This window comes from Myotis nattereri (genome assembly GCF_964212035.1).
Source record: "Myotis nattereri genome assembly, chromosome: 5".
In the NCBI taxonomy this organism is placed as follows: Eukaryota; Metazoa; Chordata; class Mammalia; order Chiroptera; family Vespertilionidae; genus Myotis; species Myotis nattereri.
In genome coordinates, this window is record NC_138080.1 from 80,220,842 (window position 1) to 80,240,794 (window position 19,953).

At 41.5% G+C, this 19,953-nt stretch overlaps 1 protein-coding gene across 1 annotated transcript in view; it reads left to right on the forward strand.

The window, feature by feature from the left end:
* KDM3B (lysine demethylase 3B) overlaps positions 1-19,953 on the forward strand; it is a 62,724-nt gene that overhangs the window by 40,252 nt on the left and 2,519 nt on the right. Inside the window, exons 10-23 of the mRNA XM_081090769.1 lie at positions 2,018-2,232; positions 2,994-3,146; positions 5,544-5,651; positions 6,507-6,634; positions 7,894-8,167; positions 8,896-9,152; positions 11,814-12,080; positions 13,086-13,257; positions 13,687-13,777; positions 13,909-14,039; positions 15,811-15,930; positions 17,836-17,975; positions 18,231-18,407; positions 19,114-19,248. Of these exons, the coding sequence (XP_080946895.1) occupies positions 2,018-2,232; positions 2,994-3,146; positions 5,544-5,651; positions 6,507-6,634; positions 7,894-8,167; positions 8,896-9,152; positions 11,814-12,080; positions 13,086-13,257; positions 13,687-13,777; positions 13,909-14,039; positions 15,811-15,930; positions 17,836-17,975; positions 18,231-18,407; positions 19,114-19,248 (2,368 nt within the window). The remainder of the gene's footprint in view (positions 1-2,017; positions 2,233-2,993; positions 3,147-5,543; positions 5,652-6,506; positions 6,635-7,893; positions 8,168-8,895; positions 9,153-11,813; positions 12,081-13,085; positions 13,258-13,686; positions 13,778-13,908; positions 14,040-15,810; positions 15,931-17,835; positions 17,976-18,230; positions 18,408-19,113; positions 19,249-19,953) is intronic.

A 19,953-nucleotide genomic window follows, 5' to 3' on the forward strand; every position in this document is an offset into this window, starting at 1 on the left:
ATACCTATAACCATAGGGGGGTGGAAAAAGAGTTAATGATGGGTCCAGATTTTAAAGGGCTACTCTAAGGGCCTCGACTTTCATGCTGGAATAAGTCATTAGAGGTTTTAAGCTTATGAGTGATGCTAATGAGTGTCTTAAAGGAGCACTAGACTCCCTGTTTGAGACTAGATTACATTGAGGCAAAGGCAGAGAGAAGAGGCTGTTGCAATTATCTAGATGAGAAATGATGGGGGTTTGGTATGGGGAGGTAGCAGTAGAGGTGATGAGAAGTGATTGGATTAAGGATATGTTTTGAAGATAGAGCCCACATGATTTTCTGATGGGTTAGGTGTGGAGTATGAAAGAATGGAGTCAAGGTTAATTCTACAGCTTTTGGCCTGAAAACTGGTAGAATGGAATTTCCATATATTGATAAGGAGATTTCTCATGGAAAAGCAGGTTTGGGAAGGGAAATGGGGAACTTTAATTTGGGCATGTTATATTTGAGATGCCTATAGATTTCCAAATGGAATTGCTAAAAGGGCAGCTGGATAGACAATGCTGGAGCTGAGAGAAGAGGTCCAGGAGATAAAAATTTGGATGTCCCCAAGTATTTAAAACTATGAGTCTAATTGAGATCACTTAAGGAATGTAGTTAGAGAAGGGAGGAGTTTAAGGACAGTTCTAGAGCTTCCCAACATTTAGAGGTGGGAAAAATGAGGAACTGGTAGAAGAAGCTGAGAAAGACAGCCAGTGAGATATTCTAGAAGACAGCTGAAGAAAGTATTTCCAGGAAGGAATAATGAACTGTGGCAAATGCTGCTGATTGGGTCAGGTAAAATAAGGACTGGACTGTGACCGTAGGATTTAACAAGGGGTAATGACCTTTTCAAAAACAGTTTTGGTAGATTGCTGAGGGAATGCTTGATGGGAGTGGACTAAGAGAAGGGAAAAGAACTAGAACTGGTGACAACCAGTACAGACAACTCTTTCAAGAAACTGCTCTGGCAAGCAAATAAATGGAAGATAGTTTGGGATCAAAAGGACTTTTGAGATGTAAAATGTTAGAATATTTTTGAGATAGCAAGTTTCAAATACAGTGATTCAGGAGAGAGGAAAATAGATAATTTAAAAGAGAGCTTGTGGAGAGATGTCTGAAAGATGATAGGATATAGAGCAATAGGCGGAGCGATTGGTCTTCCCTGGGACCTAGTTCATTCATAGTAGCAGAAGATCAGATGGAGCACATGGGTCCAGTTGCAGGGAGGTGTGGTGGTGAGAGTTTGTTGGAGTTCTCTTCTGGCTCCTAGTATTTTCTCAGTGGAATGCTTAGCAAGGTCCTCATGGGGAAAATAATATTGGAGGTTTGAAAGAAGATAGGAAACAGGCATCTGGGATGTGACTGCCAGGCAATATTAAGGACTCACTTAATTTGGGTAGACATGAATTTAAAGGGTGATAGCATGGCTCTGTGTTTTCCTCTGGTTACATTTAATGGTGGGGGTATAGATGGTAGAACAAGTAGGCATTTCTTGGGACAGCTTTTTAAAGAACCTAGGCCTAGTAAGTATTAACAAAATTTATTATTAGTGCCCCGACCAGTTTGGCTCAGTGGATAGAGCGTCGGCCTGCGGACTGAAGGGTCCCAGGTTCGATTCCAGTCGAGGGCATGTACCTTGGTTGCGGGCACATCCCCAGTAGGGGAGGGGTGTGCAGGAGGCAGCTGATCAATGTTTCTCTCTCATCAATATTTCTAACTCTCTATACCTCTCCCTTCCTCTCTGTAAAAAATTAATAAAATATATTTTAAATATATATATATACATATATATATATATATATTTTAAAGGCATAAAAAATTATTAGTGCAGAGAATACATACTACATTGATCAAATGTGATGAAAATTCTTAACTCATTCTAATTCCTGTTAAGTCTCATTTAATTTCTTTTAGGTCCTAGGATTTTAGGTATGTGTTAGTTTGCATGGCTGCTGCTATTTACTGTGTATTTGATTGTCTACCTTTTTGCCTCAGGCTGATCTTCACTCGAAAGGGGGTACTCCGTGTGGAGGGGTTTCTGAGTCCCCAGCAAAGTGACCCTGATGCCATGAACCTGTGGATTCCCTCTTCCTCCCTAGCAGAAGGGATAGACCTAGAAACCTCGAAATACATCTTGGCCAATGTTGGGGACCAGTTCTGTCAGCTTGTGATGTCCGAGAAGGAGGCCATGATGATGGTAGAGCCACACCGTAAGGCACCATCTTCCTTGTTGACACTTTCATTATATTTTGCTTAAGGGGAGGAGTGGAAGGAGTGACAGATGGCATGTTCTATAGATGAATTAAGACTGATAAGACTTCACTGTAGCAAACTATATAACTTGAGGCCCTAACAATATCCAGCAGACCTCATTCTTTTAGTCTTTGAAAGTTGACAAACCAAAAACTCCTTGCCTGCTTGCCTTTTTCATTTTTGTAGCAGAGCTTCCATAATAAGTATTTTGATCTCTACTTGGGTTTGGTTCACTCTGAATGCTTTCAGCTTGCTTTGAACCCACTTGTATTAGTAAATGATATTCTATGGTATGTGAATAGAAGAAGTTCTAAGGGATGCTATGTTTTACACTGGAACCCACATTATTCAAACATATAAGGTATTCCCATGCCTGTGAGATACTGGATCCTATTTCTAGGCCAAGGTAAATTGTACTATGAAATTATTCCCTACATTTCAAGAGAAGAATCCTCTTATTTCAAACAATTCCAAATTGAAAATTTTACAGTATCTTAAGTAACAACATGTAACATTTATTCTCTGTTGGCACTTATTCAGAAATATTAAAAATTCCATGTATTTTGTTTCTCTTACAACTATAGAAAGACACACTTCATAAATCTTTGAGCTTTATTGCTGGACAAAATGACCTGAGTAGGACTCAGTGTATGTAGGGTCTTTTGCTGTTGTTTAGTACATCTAATGCCAACAATATTTCTCTTCCTCCTCCCACCAGAGAAAGTGGCATGGAAGCGTGCAGTGCGTGGTGTACGGGAAATGTGTGATGTGTGTGAAACAACTCTCTTCAACATTCACTGGGTTTGTCGCAAATGTGGATTTGGGGTCTGCCTTGACTGTTACAGGCTCAGGAAAAGCCGTCCACGCAGTGGTAAGCAAATACTGTCCTTTGCAGTTCAACAGGTAACCTGTCAGTGGAGGTATGGCACTTGGAAATTGAATAGGTTTATGTGCCCTTTTTATTTATTTACTAGAGGCCTGATGCACGAAATTCGCCACTGTGGCGGCCACCTCTGCCTCGGCCCCCGCCTACTGCAGCTTTGTCATGAAGGATATCTGGTCTAATTAGCATATTATGTTTTTAGTATTATGATTTTCTTATATGTATATTTTTATTGATTTCAGAGAGGAAGGGAGTGGGAGAGATAGAAAGATCAATGATGAGAGAGAATCATTGATCAGCTAGCTGTCTCTTACACACACACACACACACACACACACTCCACCCTATCCCCACCCCCACCCCCAGGGATCAAGCCCATAACCTGGGCATGTGCCCTAACCAGAAATCAAACTGTGACCTTCTTATTCATACATAGGTTGATGCTCAATCACTGAGCCACGCCAGGCTAAAAATATATATATATTAAAAATAGACTATAAGTGCTATATTTTGTGTTATAAAATAAATCTTAATAAATTTAAGGTGATTCATATAGAGCAGTGATAGTGAACCTTTTGAGCTTGGCGTGTCAGCATTTTGAAAAACCCTAACTAAACTCTGGTACCGTGTCACATATAGAAATTTTTTGATATTTGCAACCATGGTAAAACAAAGATTTATATATATTTTTTTTAGATTTATATTTTTAATATTTATTTTATATATTTAAATGCCATTTAACAAAGAAAAATCAACCAAAAAGATGAGTCCGCGTATCACCTCTGACTCGCATGTCATAGGTTTACCATCACTGATATAGAGTATGTTTTTTTTTACCACAAAAGAATAAATTAGAAACAAAAACCTATCTGGAAAATCTAATATTTATAAAGTAAATAACACATTTCTGGGGGTTTTTTGGTTCATTTGTTTTTAATTTTTTTTTTTATTGATTTGAGAGAGAGAGAGAGAGAGAGAGAAACATCAGTGTGAAAGAAATATCAATCGGTTGTCCCCTGTACACACACTCCTACCGGAGACCGAACAGCAACCTGGGCATGTGCCCTGACCAGGAATCGAACCGATGACCTTTCAGTACATGGTCAATGCTCAACCAACTGAGCAACACTGGCCAGGGCAACAACACACTTCTAAATATCCATTGGATCAAAGGAAAAAAATCACAAGAGAAATGAGAAGGTATTTTAAGGTTTAAACACAGTGGTTCAACATTTGTGGAATACAATTAAAGCAGTACTTAGAGGGGAATTTAAAGCACTAAACACCTATATTAGAAAAGAAGCAGTATTTCAAACAGCTAAACTTCTGCTTGAGAAAACTAGTAAAAAAGAAAAAAAGAGAGAGAGAAGATGCACTTTACCAATATTAGGAATGATAGGACATTACTGTAGATCATTATATACTGAAACATTTGACAAATATAATGGACAAATTTCATGAAAGACACAAACTGTCAAAATTCCTCAAGAAGAAATATAACCAATTGAATTTGTAGTTTAGAAAATCTTCCAACAAAGAAAACTTTAGGCCCAAAGTTATATCAAACATTTAAGGAGGAAATAATACCAATTCTACCAAACTCAGAAAATAGGAGGAAACGCTTAGGAACTCATTTATGAAGGCAGCATTACACTGATATCAAAACCAGATGAAGACATAGCATCCCACTTCTAGGTATTTATAAAAGAAATTAAAACATGTCCAGAGATAGCCGAAACCGGTTTGGCTCAGTGGATAGAGCGTCGGCCTGCGGACTGAAGGGTCCCAGGTTCGATTCCAGTCAAGGGCATGTACCTGGGTTGCGGGCATATCCCCAGTGGGAGATGTGCAGGAGGCAGCTGATCGATATTTCTCTCTCGTCGATGTTTCTAACTCTCTATCTCTCTCCCTTCCTCTCTGTAAAAAATCAATAAAATATATTTAAAAAAAAAAAAAAACATGTCCAGAGAAAGATTTGTACCTGAATATTTATAGCAGCTTTATTCATAACAGCCAAAATTTGGAAACAATTTAAATGTCCACCAGCCAATGAATGGATAAATAAAATATGGTACATTCATACCCTGGAATTCCACTCAGCCACAGAAAGGAATGAATTACTGATACATGCAACAATATGGATGAACTTCAAGATCATGATGCTAAATAAAAGGAACCCAATACAAATAACTACATACTGTATGCTTCCAGTTATATGAAATTCTAGAGAAAAGCAAAACTTTAGTGTTAGAAAGTTGATCATTGGTGGCCAAGGGTTGAGAAAGCGGTATTGACTGCAAAAGACTCCAAGGGAACTTTAGGAAGGGAGATGGAAATGTGCTATTTCTTGTGAGCTCATAAGTGAAGGCATTTTATTTACTTCAGAAACAGAAGAGATGGGTGATGAAGAGGTTTTCTCCTGGTTGAAATGTGCAAAGGGGCAGTCCCATGAGCCAGAGAATCTAATGCCCACGCAGATTATCCCTGGCACAGGTAAGGAAATTCCTGTTTTAGATTTGGTGTGTGGAAGGGGGTGGGGGGTGTTTAAAGATAGAATTTACACATCATAAAGTTGGTGAAATAGTTTATGTCAGCCTTATATTTTTTTAAGCCTCACCAGATTTCTCCAAGGATTTGCATCTTTAGAGAGGTGTTAGATTGCAGCCACTGTACACATTTGCTTCACCTTTCTGGTTGGGGAGGTTGATTACTTTTCCACATATCATTTTACATTTTTATGGTTGGCAGGACCAAAACAGAAAAATCCAGTCCCATGCTGTCAGAAAGACCTTTGGTTTTAGGCTTTTAAAAATCCAGCTGAAGCTAATCAAACTGAAGAAGGCAGTTTAACAGTAGGAGCACTGGCCATGTTTACTTCACTGATCCCCCTGGACAGTCTGTTCCAGCTTGCACACTTCCACTAACACACGTGCAATAAAGGTGGCGAGTCTGCAAAACTCCGCCTATATTTTTCTTCACAAAAGAAAGCTGGGGCTGGGGGTCACCCTTGCACCCTGTATACCCAGTGCTTCTAAGCAGAAGGGCTCCCTGAGTGCAGTGGTAGGATGCCTGCTCCCTTCTGGTACAAGCATTAGTTAAAGGTTTGTGTCAAGTTTACATTGGTCTTTTTTGTTTTTTCTCCCCACTTTTGCTAGTGTTGTTTTTGTTTGTGGTTTTTGGGGGGGCTTTTTTCTTGTTTTTTAGGTATAACATAAAGTACATAAATTTCTTGTGTACATTTCAAAATGTTTACATGCTCTTTAACATTGAGGGAGATAATTTAAGTAAGGTCTTTAGCACAACAACTGAACATACGGGAATTCTAATGTTATTGTGTCTCTTTTCCAGCTCTTTATAATATTGGAGATATGGTACATGCTGCCCGGGGCAAATGGGGAATTAAAGCAAACTGCCCTTGTATTAGTCGGCAAAACAAATCTGTGTTGAGACCTGCTGTCACCAATGGGATGTCACAGGTAAAGTGGTGTGTGTGGGTATAACTGAGTGAAACTTTAATAAGAGTTATTCAAGAGATTTTAATTCCCTCTGATTGGTACAAGTTTCTCTTGATTCATCTTTAAAGCCAATTCACATTTTAGTTGATAAATAATACAAAGAGATTCTTTGTATCTTGTCAAGATTTATACCTCAGGGTCCAGTGTAGGTGAAGAGTATAGAAAAGGTTACTAGGAATATAGTCCTCTCTGTGTGCATGGATCCTTCCTTGTCATCTTAGGTACAAAGGACAGAGATAGGAAGATTGGCCTGCTGAGCTGGGCTCATTCTACCCTGAGAGCAATCCCAACCCCCAAAGAGAGTCTGGTTTTCTCATTGCTGTCAAAGGTCGAGGTCATTCCTATTTGTGACTATTTTGAACAAGAGGCTGGGTGGTGTGTGTGTGTATGTGTGTTTAATTATTATTTTTTAAACTATATTTATATTGATTTCAGAGAGGAAGGGAGAGGGAGAAAGATAGAAACATCAATAATGAGAGAGACTCATTGATCTGCTACCTCCTAAAGCCCCCTACTGGGGATTGAGCCCACAACACTGGGCATGTGCCCTGACTGGGAATCAAAACGTGATGTCCTGGTTCATGGGTCAACACTCAACCACTGAACCATGCAGGCTGGGTTTTTTGTGTGGTGTGTGTGTGTGTGTGTGTGTGTGTGTGTGTGTGTGTTTAAACATACATATACACAACTAACTGCTTACATTTGGAGGCCCTTCCAGGAATGCTACTATTAACACCTAGTCAATAAGAGGCACGGGGATTAATGCTGAGGGACCTCAAGATATATTTTCAGTAGAGTTGCCATATTAAAACAAATCATATGGAAGTTTCAATAATTTAATAATAAACATTTATTGAGTTATGTGTTCCAGAAAATAAGCTAAGCTCTTTGCATATACTATCTCATTTAATCTTCAAAACAGCTCTATGGGGTCAAATTCTGATCACCAATTTGCCATTGCCAAATTTGAGCTTTAGACATGCTAAACAAAACCCTGTTTTATTTTCAAGCCTTTTTCATTGCTCTTTCCACAGAACCTAGCTAGTTTCTGTCACATCATATGACTCAATAAATATATATTGAATGAATGAATGAATGAACAGTTTATGGGATAGTTTGATTGTTTTCCCTGACTTAGAGTCCTCTAAATAGACCTATGTAGCCATTACTTTTGCTCTACAAGGACAGCACTCTAACGATGTTGGCCTTCTGTGTTTTAGCTTCCTAGTGTAAACCCTAGTGCCTCTTCTGGAAGTGAAACTACCTTCTCAGGTGGAGGAGGAACTGCAGCAGTAACAACTCCAGAGCCCGATCCCAAAGCCGACAGCACTGACATCAGAGCTGATGAGCCTCCAAAAGCAGACAGTTTGGCATCAAACAGCAATAGTGAGCTAAAAGCCATCAGGCCCCTTTGTCCTGACACAGCCCCACCCTCCTCTGCCCTGCACTGGTTGGCGGATTTGGCAACTCAGAAAGCTAAAGAAGAAACAAAAGGTGAGATGAACAGAAGCCTCTGCCCTGCCTGTGGGTGGAACACTTGAGTTATTCTTGGATTCTTCAAACTCACACATTACCATCCACATTTATGAAACATGCCACTTGCTTTCTCTGGCTGATCGCATAAAACAAGGGAATCTCATGTGACTTTTTCTAAAAGTGGAGCTTTTAAAAAAAGGCACATGCCTGGTCTCTACCCCAGACCTCTTTTCATCAAAATTGATGCAAGATTTTTAATAAGCTTCCCAAATGGCTCTGTTATGCAGCCAGGGCTGAGGGCTAAACAGTTTTCAATGAGCACAAGAATTACCTGGGGATTCATTAAAAATGCAGATTCCATGTGCCCCACCAGAACTATTAAATGAGGATAAGACCAAGAATCTCCATTTTTAACAAGCACTTCAGGTGATTCCCCACTTCAAGTGATCTGGAGACCCACTGGAAGAAACACTGTCTTAGAAAGTGGGGGAAATGAAAGGTGGATGGGAACAAAAGAAGTTAGAAATCCAGATCTGGAAAAGAAAGGAAGAAGTAGGAGAGCTTCTCCTTGGCCATGAACCCTACCATAGTTACAGCTCATCAGGCCTGGCCCAGACAAACCATACATAGTCTGGGGGCAGGGGAGAGGAAGTCTTTCCTCCTACCCACTTGGCTGATTTTTAGGAGTCATTTGTCTGCTGGGTGTTCTTGTTGTGCTAATGCTATTCCCGGTTATGTTCTTACAGAAGCAGGGTCCCTGAGGTCGGTGCTCAGTAAAGAGTCTCATTCACCCTTTGGGCTGGACTCGTTCAACTCCACTGCAAAGGTCTCTCCGTTGACTCCAAAGCTTTTTAACAGTCTGTTACTGGGTCCCACTGCCTCCAACAACAAAACCGAAGGCTCTAGCCTTCGAGACCTCCTTCACTCCGGTCCCGGAAAGCTTCCTCAAACCCCCTTGGACACAGGCATACCCTTCCCCCCGGTCTTCTCTACATCCTCAGCAGTAAGTGTCCTCTCTACAACTCTAGCTGTTGCTGCTTTTCCATGAGAGAACCATCAGAAATCTGATAACTGGGTTAGAGCGTATGTGGGTGACTTGTGTTCGCTAGATTGTCCAGCCAACAATCTTTCTTCACGTAAAGTTTGGGATCCTTTTAAGTAGTGAACCTTTTGTGCCATGTTAGGAAGTCAGTAGAAATGAGACATTGAAATTATCTATCATTCGTAGAAACTACTTTGTTTTCTTTACAGGCATTAATTTTTTTTTTTTTTTTTTTTTATCTAGGCAGTACATTGGTATTGTATTCTCTTGGATATCTAACAGATGCCTCAAACCTAACACTTCTTTTTAGTATATGTGCTGCCAAAGCGAGCACAAACCTAACACTTCTTAAGACCACACTCCTGATCTACCTGTAAGCCTGCTTGCTTCTCCTTTAGTTTTTTTCTTGGTCAGTTGGATCTCCATTCTCCCAATTTTGCTGTCATTTGGGACTCCCCTCTCTCACATTTCATAACTAATCTGTCAGCAGATCCTTTCAGTTTGATCTTCAAAATGTATAGAGTCCACTCATTTCTCATCAGGTCCGTTACTTTCCCTCTGGTCTGAGCCAACATCCTCTTGAGTGTATTTTGCAGTGAATTCCTTATTCAGGCCCTCTTTATTGTTTCCCTTTTCACTCTGCAGTCCATTTTACACAGCAGCTAGGTAATCCTTTTAAAATATAGGTCAAGCCCTAGCCGGTTTGGCTCAGTGGATAGGGTGTCAGCCTGCAGACTGAAAGGTCCCAGGTTCAGTTCGGGTCAAGGGCGCATGCTCAGGTTGCAGGCTCGATCCCCAGTAGGGGCCATGCAGGAGGCAGCCGGTCAATGATTCTCTCTTATCATTGATGTTTCTCTCCCTCTCCCTTCCTCTCTAAAAACAATAAAAATATATTTAAATAAATTAATTAATTAAATATAGGTCAAATCATGTCACCTCTGCCTAAAATCCTTTATGGACTTCCTGTTTCTCTCATAAGCAGCGTCCTTTCAGTGGACTTTAAGGCTCCACACCATCTGTATCTCTTCTCCTCACTTCTCTGATTTCAACTATCACTATCCCTCTTGTTCATCTTCTTCCGGCCACGCACAACATCTTCTTGCTGTTCCTTGAACTTGGTCCAGCATGCACCTCTTCAGAGCCCTTGCACTTGTCCTTTCCTCCACCTGGAGCTTTCTTTCTCGGGTGACCACATGGCTTGCTTCATCAACTTCTCCTCCCTCCCAAAATGTCACCTTCTCAGTAAGACTTCTTAGATCACCTTTTAAAAAGTCCCATCCTCCACTCATATCTGTTTTTTTCTACACTTAACTATTTTTACCATAGCACTTAATTGCCATCTGACTTACTGTATGTTTTATTGTCTGATCGCCTCTCCTTAAAGGCATTTTTTATTTTTTTATTCCCCACTGTATCCCCTAGTGCCACAGTGTTTGATACATAGTAGGTGTTTAGTAAGCATTTACTGAACAAGTGAATTCACAAGGTACGCAATTTTAAAGATACAGTGAAAAATCTCCTTCCCTGGTGTCTCACAGCCACATGTTTCCCTGCCTAGAGGTCACTGTTGTGTCCTTTCAGGGACGTTATCATGTGTGCATAGCTTTTCCCCCCTCTTTTTACACAAATGTTCTACACAGTATTTTTTTGTTTCCAGTTTATATATCTTGAAGATCGTTTCAAACTTAGTACATAAACATGTTTCTTATTCTATTTTATTTTTTTTTAAATATATTTTATTGATTTTTTACAGAGAGGAAGGGAGAGAGAGAGAGAGCTAGAAACATCAATGAGAGAGAAACATCGATCCGCTGCCTCCTGCACATCTCCCACTGAGGATGTGCCTGCAACCCAGGTACATGCCCTTAACCGGAATCGAACCTGGGACCTTTCAGTCTGCAGGCTGACGCTCTATCCACTGAGCCAAACCGGTTTCGGCCTATTTTATGATTAATAGCTGAAATTTGATGAACTGTGGGTGGTTTAACCTTGTACAGTGTGGGTTAGTTGTCTCTTTTGGATAAATGACTTTAAAGAAATTACTTTGGCGCTTTTTTTTTTTTTTATACTTGCTCTTAGGTCCCCCTCCCCCTTCCAGTTTTTATTTTTAAATTTTCTCAGGATGTTTTATGATTACATGTAGTCTATAGAGATAATGATTAGTAACACTTCAGATATAGCAGGCATAGGATTATTAAGTTTATTAAAGCCCAATTATTTTATGTATCCCTTGGGTATTGTAGGCACAAAATTGATAGCCCTCAAAGTAAATTACCTTTTTCACTCATTTACAGTATTTTGTGATTCCCCCTGGTCTACATGCATATGCTTAATACAAAGTAAGGGCTGAATGCAAAGATATTCTTAGGTATCAAATCTCTTGAGGCACAGGGGATCTTTCTGTACTTTTCTTTCATTACATGAAGCAAATATGAAGGAAAGGGAAATTTAAGATACTGACTTCATAGGTTTCCTCCTCCAATTATAAAAGACATTTTAACTTTATGAAATCTAATCAAGTAGGTAGAACTCCTTCTTATGAATACAACTGTTAGATAAATTTGTGAATGCTCTTTTCATGCTGCCTCAGTCAAACTTACCTGATGGATTTGTGTCTGGCAGGGAGTGAAGAACAAGGCCAGTCTACCCAACTTCCTTGACCACATCATTGCCTCAGTGGTAGAAAATAAGAAAACCTCAGATGCTGCAAAGCGGGCCTGCAACTTGACTGATACCCAAAAGGAGGTGAAGGAGATGGTGATGGGGTTAAATGTGCTGGACCCCCATACCTCTCACTCCTGGCTCTGTGATGGGAGACTTCTCTGTCTCCATGACCCCAGCAACAAAAACAACTGGAAGATCTTCCGAGAGTGTTGGAAGCAAGGCCAGGTAAGCAAGAATAAGCAGTTCCCTGTGCTGCCTGTCTGCCACAGCCACCAGGAAAGTTGCAGGTCTCTCTGAGCTATAAGTAAGTAAGTTCATTATAGACAGTCTTGCTACTTCGAGTTTTCTTGGATTTTTAAAAATCAAAGATTCCTGAGAATACATTATGGATTCTTTTATTTCTAAGCTGTAGAGCCCTGTTCTTAATAGGGCAGTTGAAATTCCTGTTAGGTGGTGAGCTAGCATTGATGACACCTTTAGGGGAAAATCCTTAAGTGTGATGTGTGGGGTGAGACCAAGGTGGGTGGAAGTCAGTGGTACTTTTTCTAGGTAAATATTTTAAGGCCATACAAGTTTTTGTGATAGTGTGATAACACTGCCTTATTTATTTACTTACCTACTTACTAGAGGCCAGGTGCACAAAATTTGTGCACAGGTAGGGTCCATAGGCCTGGCCGGCAATCAGGGCCGATCAGGGCCTTCCTTTGTTCTGCGCCATCCCCTGGTGGTCAGCGCATGTCATAGCGAGCTGTCGAACTCCCAGTGGGTCAGACTTCCGAGGGGACACTTTGCATATTATCCTTTTATTATAAAAGGCTTTTTTGTTTTGTTTTTGTAACACTGCCTAATTTTTATACTTTAGAAGCTGCTTGAGGAAGGGAAAGGTTATGGAATTATCTGGATTTTTTTATTTTTTTTTTCATTCTCACTATGAGGAAGTATTCTAAAAGCTGCATTTGTCAGCTTTTGTCCTCTCACCTCAAAATAGTGATAGATACCACGGCAACAGAAGTGATTTCCATGGCACATTCCCAGGGGTGAGAGTGAAGTATAATGGAGTAGGAGTAGTTTTCATTTGCTGTAGGTGATAAGTTGAAATAGATTCTGACACTGAGAAGGAACAATAAATCATCATGGACAAGAAAAGTTGGCCCCCAGGAAACCCTTCTATTTCATTCCTTAGCCCTGAGCTCAAAATATTTGCTAAGTGGGATATTTTTCTTTCCACAGCCAGTGCTGGTTTCAGGGGTACATAAAAAGCTCAAGTCTGAACTCTGGAAGCCAGAAGCCTTTAGCCAAGAATTTGGAGACCAGGATGTGGACTTGGTGAACTGCAGGAACTGTGCTATAATTTCCGATGTGAAAGTTCGGGATTTCTGGGATGGCTTCGAGATCATATGTAGTAAGTAGCTCTTACATCTAGTTCAGTAATGGCAAACTGGGAAGTAAGCATCTCTGTGTTCAGTTATGCCCACAGAATAGCAACGTACAGCCTCTTGGCAGGAGGAACATTTTTGCCTGGTGCTAACCAGGTAGCTAGCTTGGCAATCGCATGACTCCCAGAGCTCATCTGAGCTTAAGCATGTGATCCACAGAGTGAGTGGAGCACATTTTCACCCTAAGTAAGGGAGATAGAATTCCTCTGAGGTGGAAAATTATAGGGTGTACTAAAGCAGTGGGTGAGAAAACAGCCCATCTAGTCCATTATGGAAGTTGACAAGTCTTAAAATAAGAGCTTAGTCTTCTCTTAGTCTCCTAAATTTTGTAGTCCCTGGAAAATCAGGCAACAGCCAACCCAGCAGATGTTTGTGAGAGTGTTTCTGTCTTCCAGAACGATTAAGGTCAGAAGATGGACAGCCAATGGTGCTCAAACTCAAGGACTGGCCTCCTGGGGAAGATTTTCGGGACATGATGCCAACAAGGTTAGTGAGTTACAATGGGTCATCTTGAGAGACTTCTCCTTGCTGAAGCCATCACAGAGTCATTACAGAAAAATGAACTTTGCCTTTTCCCCGGTTAACAAATTAAGTCATCTTCCCTGCTTTTTTTGTAGGTTTGAAGATCTGATGGAGAACCTTCCTCTACCAGAATATACCAAACGAGATGGCAGACTCAATCTGGCCTCTAGGCTACCCAGCTACTTTGTAAGGCCTGATCTGGGCCCCAAGATGTACAATGCCTATGGTATGAGAGTGAGGCCATATTGCTCTTTTTGGACATTATTATTCCCATTTCACCTATAAAGGGAGTATAGAGATGATAGCGGGCAGTGTCAGGTGCTAGAGAAGTTAATAGTATCCAGGATGGTTTTGAATATGTTTGCTTTCATCATACTAGTTTGCGTAATATCCATTGGGTCCAGTCAGAAGCTTGTATGGCTGTGGTGGTTAGAAAGTATCCTCTCAAAAAAATTCTATCCAGCCCAGCTGGGTGTGGCTCAGCAGTAGAGCGTCGACCTAGGAACCAAGAGGTCACTGGTTCGATTCCCTGTCAGGGCATATGCCCAGGTTGTGGGCTCGATCCCCAGTTGGGGGCGTGCAGGAGGCATTCCAGTCGGTGATTCTCTCTCATCATTGATGTTTCTATCTCTTTCTCCCTCTCCCTTCCTCTCTGAAATCAATAAAAAAGAAATTAAAAAAAAAAATTCTATCCAAGGAGACATGATTCTTGGTTTTTAAGAGACTTGATAAAATAACAGTGAAGAAGTCTGAGTACCATGCTACCCAACCAGCTCTTTGTGAAGTTTCAATAATGCCCTAAATCACTGTGAAAACCAAGCTATATGTGTTTATTTTATTTATTTATTTTTTTTAATCTTTACCTGAGGATATTTTTACATTGATTTTTAGAGAAAGGGAAAGACAGAGAGAAATATTGATATGAGAGAAACACATCGATTGGTTGCCTCCTGCACGAGCCCCGACCAGAGCTCTGGGCCAGGGAGGAGCCTGCAACCGATGTACGTGCCCTTGATCATATTTGAACCTAGGACCCTTTGGTCCGCAGGCTGACACTCTGTCCACTGAGCCAAACCAGCTAGGGCCAAGCTATATTTGGTATATGTCCTAATGCCTATATCTGTTTTGCTTCTGAAGAAGAAATCATTTTTGCCCTGGCTGGAGTGACTCAGTTGGTGGGGCATCATCCTGTGCACAGAAAGGTTGCCAGTTCAACTCCTGGTCAGGACACATGCCCAAGTTGTGGGCTGGATTCCCCAGTGGGAGCATGCAGGAGGCAGCCAATCAATGCTTTGCTCCCACATCAATGTTTCTCTCTCTCTCCCTCCCTCCCTTTCCTTTCCTATCTCTAAAAATCAATTTTAAAATCTTTTTTTTTTTTTAATATATTTTATTGATTTTTTAGAGAGAGGAAGGGAGAGAGATAGAGAGTTAGAAACATCAATCAGCTGCCTCCTGCACACTCCCTACTGGGGATGTGCCCGCAACCAAGGTACATGCCCTTGACCGGAATCGAACCCGGGACCCTTGAGTCCACAGGCCGACGCTCTATCCACTGAGCCAAACCAGTCAGGGCAATTTTAAAATCTTTGAAAAAGAAAGAAGTGATAATTTTTGTCCTGGCCAGTGTGGCTGAAGTTTGTTGGAGCATCCTCCCATGCACCAAAGGGTCGCAGGTTTAGTCCTCAGTCGGGGCACATATGGGAGGCAACCTATCAATGTTTCTCTCTCCCTCTCTCTCCCTCTCCTAAAAAATGAAAAGGTCATTTTTTGAGGGGTGAAATTGGTTCAGTGGCCAAAGCTAGTGAAACAGTAGTATCAGCCAAGCTAGAAATCAGTCTTAAAATGCTAGAAAAGAGATGAAAGTCATAAACAAGATATTCTTCATTCTTCCAATGTTACTCAATTAAAAGTATCTTTGAGTATGCTTTCACTTGCAGGGTCTATATGGATTCTTCAAAATGCTCTCTTTTACCTTGCACATCTTTTGCCTTCAGGCTTGATAACAGCGGAAGATAGAAGAGTTGGCACAACAAATCTTCACTTGGATGTGTCTGATGCAGTTAACGTGATGGTGTATGTTGGGATCCCCGTCGGGGAGGGTGCTCATGATGAAGGTATGATTTCTAGAATCCACTGCTTCAGGATGTGAGGCCTGGCCTTGGGAATAGAATTGGGTTTCTTCCCCTCAGTCAGGGCCAGTGGCTTTTTCTTTTATTTATTTTTTAATTTTATTGATTTCAGAGAGGAAGAGAGAGAGAGACAGAAACATCAATGATGAGAGCGAATCATTGATTGGTTGCCTCCTGTGGGGCGTGGTTACGGTGTTTTGGCCAGGTTCAAGCCTCGGACTAATGGAAGGTCAGGGTCCTCTCATTGCCACGTGCAAGTCCCAGCTGGAAGGCAGGGCCCTCCCAGCACAATCATAGCCAATGGCTGTGGTTGGGAGCTTGACCCTATGGTCCGAACACGTAGCCCCACGTGCCTTGTGATAAGAGTTTGGGTGCGTGTAGTTAAGTGAGGTTGAAACTCACGAGAATGCTGTAAACAACGTGGTCACACCCCTACTTTGCCTCGTGGCATCTGCTATAAAATAAAGACACGGCTTGTGGGCGCTGTCATTGTCTCCTCATCAGGGAGGCAGCGTCCCACCTAGACCCAGCTATTATTCTCTTGTCTGTCTTTCCTTAATCCTTTCACCCCCCCCCACCCCCCCCACTCGGGATCACCCTTGGTCGTGCTGGCGTGGCACAGCCTCCTGCACACCCCACACTGGGGATCGAGCCTGCAACCCAAGCATGTGCCCTGCCCGGGAATCAAACCATCACCTCCTGGTTCATAGGTCAACACTCAACCACTGAGCCATGCCAGCCAGGCAGTGGCTTTTTCTTAAATTTCTGCCAAGCCTAATATGGTGCCCAGGGGATGTTTTTTGACAAAGGGAGGTTTTAGCAGAGAAGAGGCTTCTTGTGTATCTGACCAGTCATTCTCCTTCTGGGAGAATGTGTAGCACCACAAAGAGGAATGAGGAAGGAACGGCAAACCAGCCTACTTGGTCATCCGCCAGATCAGCTGTGAATGACAGATGATGAAGACAGGTCACTTGCACAGAATGAAGCATAAAAGTGTATTTTGCTGCAGTTACACTCCCTGCTATCTCAGAATAAGATTAATATGTGTTAATTATGGAAGTTTTAGGAAACATAGGCAATTTTAAAGAAGAAAATAAGTAACAAAATCTCAAGGTTCAGGGATAATCAGTATCATTACTTTGGTATATGTCCTGCCATAGATTTGCTTTTGATGCTGCACATCTACAGATCCTTCCACTGTGTTGTCCTTTGAGAGGTTGTAATATATAAGCATTAGAAGCCAGCCCTCTTAACTTGCCAGAGAAGCTTTATGCTTCATGACGTTAAACCTATAGAATCCATAGCAGTTAGAAGAGGTCTTGAGAAAGTACAGAGTTCATCTACTTGCAGCAGGAACTAACCTGCAGTTTGAACATGAGATATGATTTCACAGTTTGAACAAGAGGTATGTTTTAAAGGGCCCTAGCTGGTTTGCTCAGTGGATAGAGCATCAGCCTGTGGACTAAAGGGTCCCAGGTTCTATTACAGTCAAAGGCACATGCTCGGATTGTGCGCTCAATCCCCAGTAGGAAGCATGCAGGAGTCCGCCAATCGATGATTCCCCCTCATCATTGATGTTCCTATCTCTCTCTCTCCCCCTCCTTTCCTCTCTAAAATCAATAAAAATATTTTTTTAAAAAGAAATGTTTTAAAGGAAAGCTATGCCTCCAAAAAATGCTGAGTCTCTGTGAAGTAAGAAAGATTAAGATTGCTCCTCCTGTGTTTAGGAAGCTTAGACCTATATGACTTTTGATTCTTTGATTCTACCTTGTATTATTCCAGAGACATAAGAATAGTGGAGACTAAACTTGTTTGAATTAGACATTTTGCTTCACTCAGAGGTACTAAAATGGCTGGTTACATTGAAAAGTGGCATTTTGCTCTTTTCAGAAGTACTCAAGACAATTGACGAGGGAGATGCTGATGAGGTGACAAAGCAGAGGATTCACGATGGAAAGGAGAAGCCCGGTGCTTTGTGGCACATCTATGCAGCCAAGGATGCAGAAAAGATCCGAGAGCTGCTCCGAAAGGTGAGGTGGGCACCCAGTTCACAGATTAAAGATCTGGGGATGCAGAGACAGCCTGCCTAGGGTTTTTCACGTGGGGCCCCTAGAATTACAGACCTGTACCTCTTGTCAAAATTCCCCGAAGGCCTGAATCTACACCAAGAGGATGTTGTTTAGAATACAGCTTTGGCCCACGAGGGACACTGCTGCAACAAGTTGGATTTACGCTGTTTATAATTTATTGATTTTTCCGTCTTTGTGTTTTGGTCATGGCTTCAGGTTGGAGAAGAGCAAGGCCAAGAGAATCCCCCTGATCATGACCCAATTCATGACCAAAGTTGGTACCTGGACCAGACCCTCCGTAAGCGACTCTATGAAGAGTATGGCGTGCAAGGCTGGGCCATTGTTCAGTTCCTGGGAGATGCCGTCTTCATACCTGCTGGAGCCCCACACCAGGTGGGTTCCATTTTCGGGAGCTGGGCCTCACAGTTCCATGAGCTTCCTTATTTCTTTCTTACTAATCTGACAATAAATATAAATGGCTGGATTAGATAGATTGCTCTTTCAGTCTGCAGGCCGATGCTCTATCCACTGAGCCAAACCGGTTAGGGCAAGATAGATTGCTCTTAAACTACAACTTATGTTTGGTTTTTAATTTTCTTCTATGTAATTTTAAATGCTCATTTAGAATTTTTTAAACAATGGAGACTCTTAAAGAAAAAATGAAAGTCTCAGCTTTATTGATTTCAGAGGGGGAGAAAGAGATAGAAACGGCAATGATGAGAAAGAATCATTGATTGGCTGCCTCCTGCATGTCCCCAGTGGGCCTGTGCCCTGACTCGGAATTGAACCGTGACCTCCTGGTTCATAGGTAGACGCTCAACCACTGAGCCATGCTAGTCCGGCTCCCATACCCCTTTTTGATCCTGCCTTCCTCCGAGGTAGCCTACTGTTAATAGTTTGGTATATATTTTTCTAGATACTTTTTTATGCATATACTAATGTTTTATTTATAAATTTATATTGCAGTTTTTCCACAAGTATTCTTTATAAAAATGAAATTATTATAAGTATTTCTAAAGTTTTTTTAACTATATAATTTTGCATGTGTTACTAAATTTCTAATGCCTGATATTTTCCTTCTGTACTTTTCCCCTCCCAGGTGCACAATCTATACAGTTGCATAAAAGTAGCAGAAGATTTTGTATCTCCAGAACATGTAAAGCACTGTTTCCGCCTAACGCAGGAATTCAGGCATCTCTCTAACACTCATACAAATCATGAGGATAAACTGCAGGTAAATAGCTCCTCCTTCACTTCTCATCTCTTACGGGATTACATACACAGGAGGCACATTCTGTTTTCTGAGGATATTCTCTGGGAGGTAAAACTGTGGAGAGATGATAAAGGGAACTATGTCTGGGGGTATGGAGTCCTCCCCCAAGGAAGTATTTAATCACTCCTCTTCAGATTTGGTTTTAGAGAATACTCATGTTTTAACCTAATCATTTACAGTGTAATAGTCTTCTATTTCTCCGCCCCTGGGATATAGAATGTTTCCGTGTTAACTGCGACTAGACTGACTTCCCCAGTCAGGTGAGAAAAGCACTGTGGGAGTTTGTTCTGAGAATGTTTCTGAGAAGGGATATTTCTCTGGAGTGGCTTCTCAGAGCAAATTTCTGTGCAGACTCAGTTCCTTAGAGCTCTGCTAATGACTGCAGTCCATGGCCCTAAAGGGAGTGGGGACTGTTCTCCCCTTGGATACCTAAGCCAGACAATCAGATTCGGATTTCCTCTGCACCTAAAGTGGATTAGAACTTTAAGGGCAGAATTTCATTGTGAATACATTGGGGTGCGTTAGTAGCACATAAGAAGAAAGAAGCAAGATAGCCTGAGCAGAGCTTCAGCAGTCTGAGTGCACACTCCAGCCTCTCGCTTAGGGCTCGTTTTCCTCCACCAGCCTGTGGCTCAGGTGCTTCTTTGGTCAGTGACCAGTGAAGTT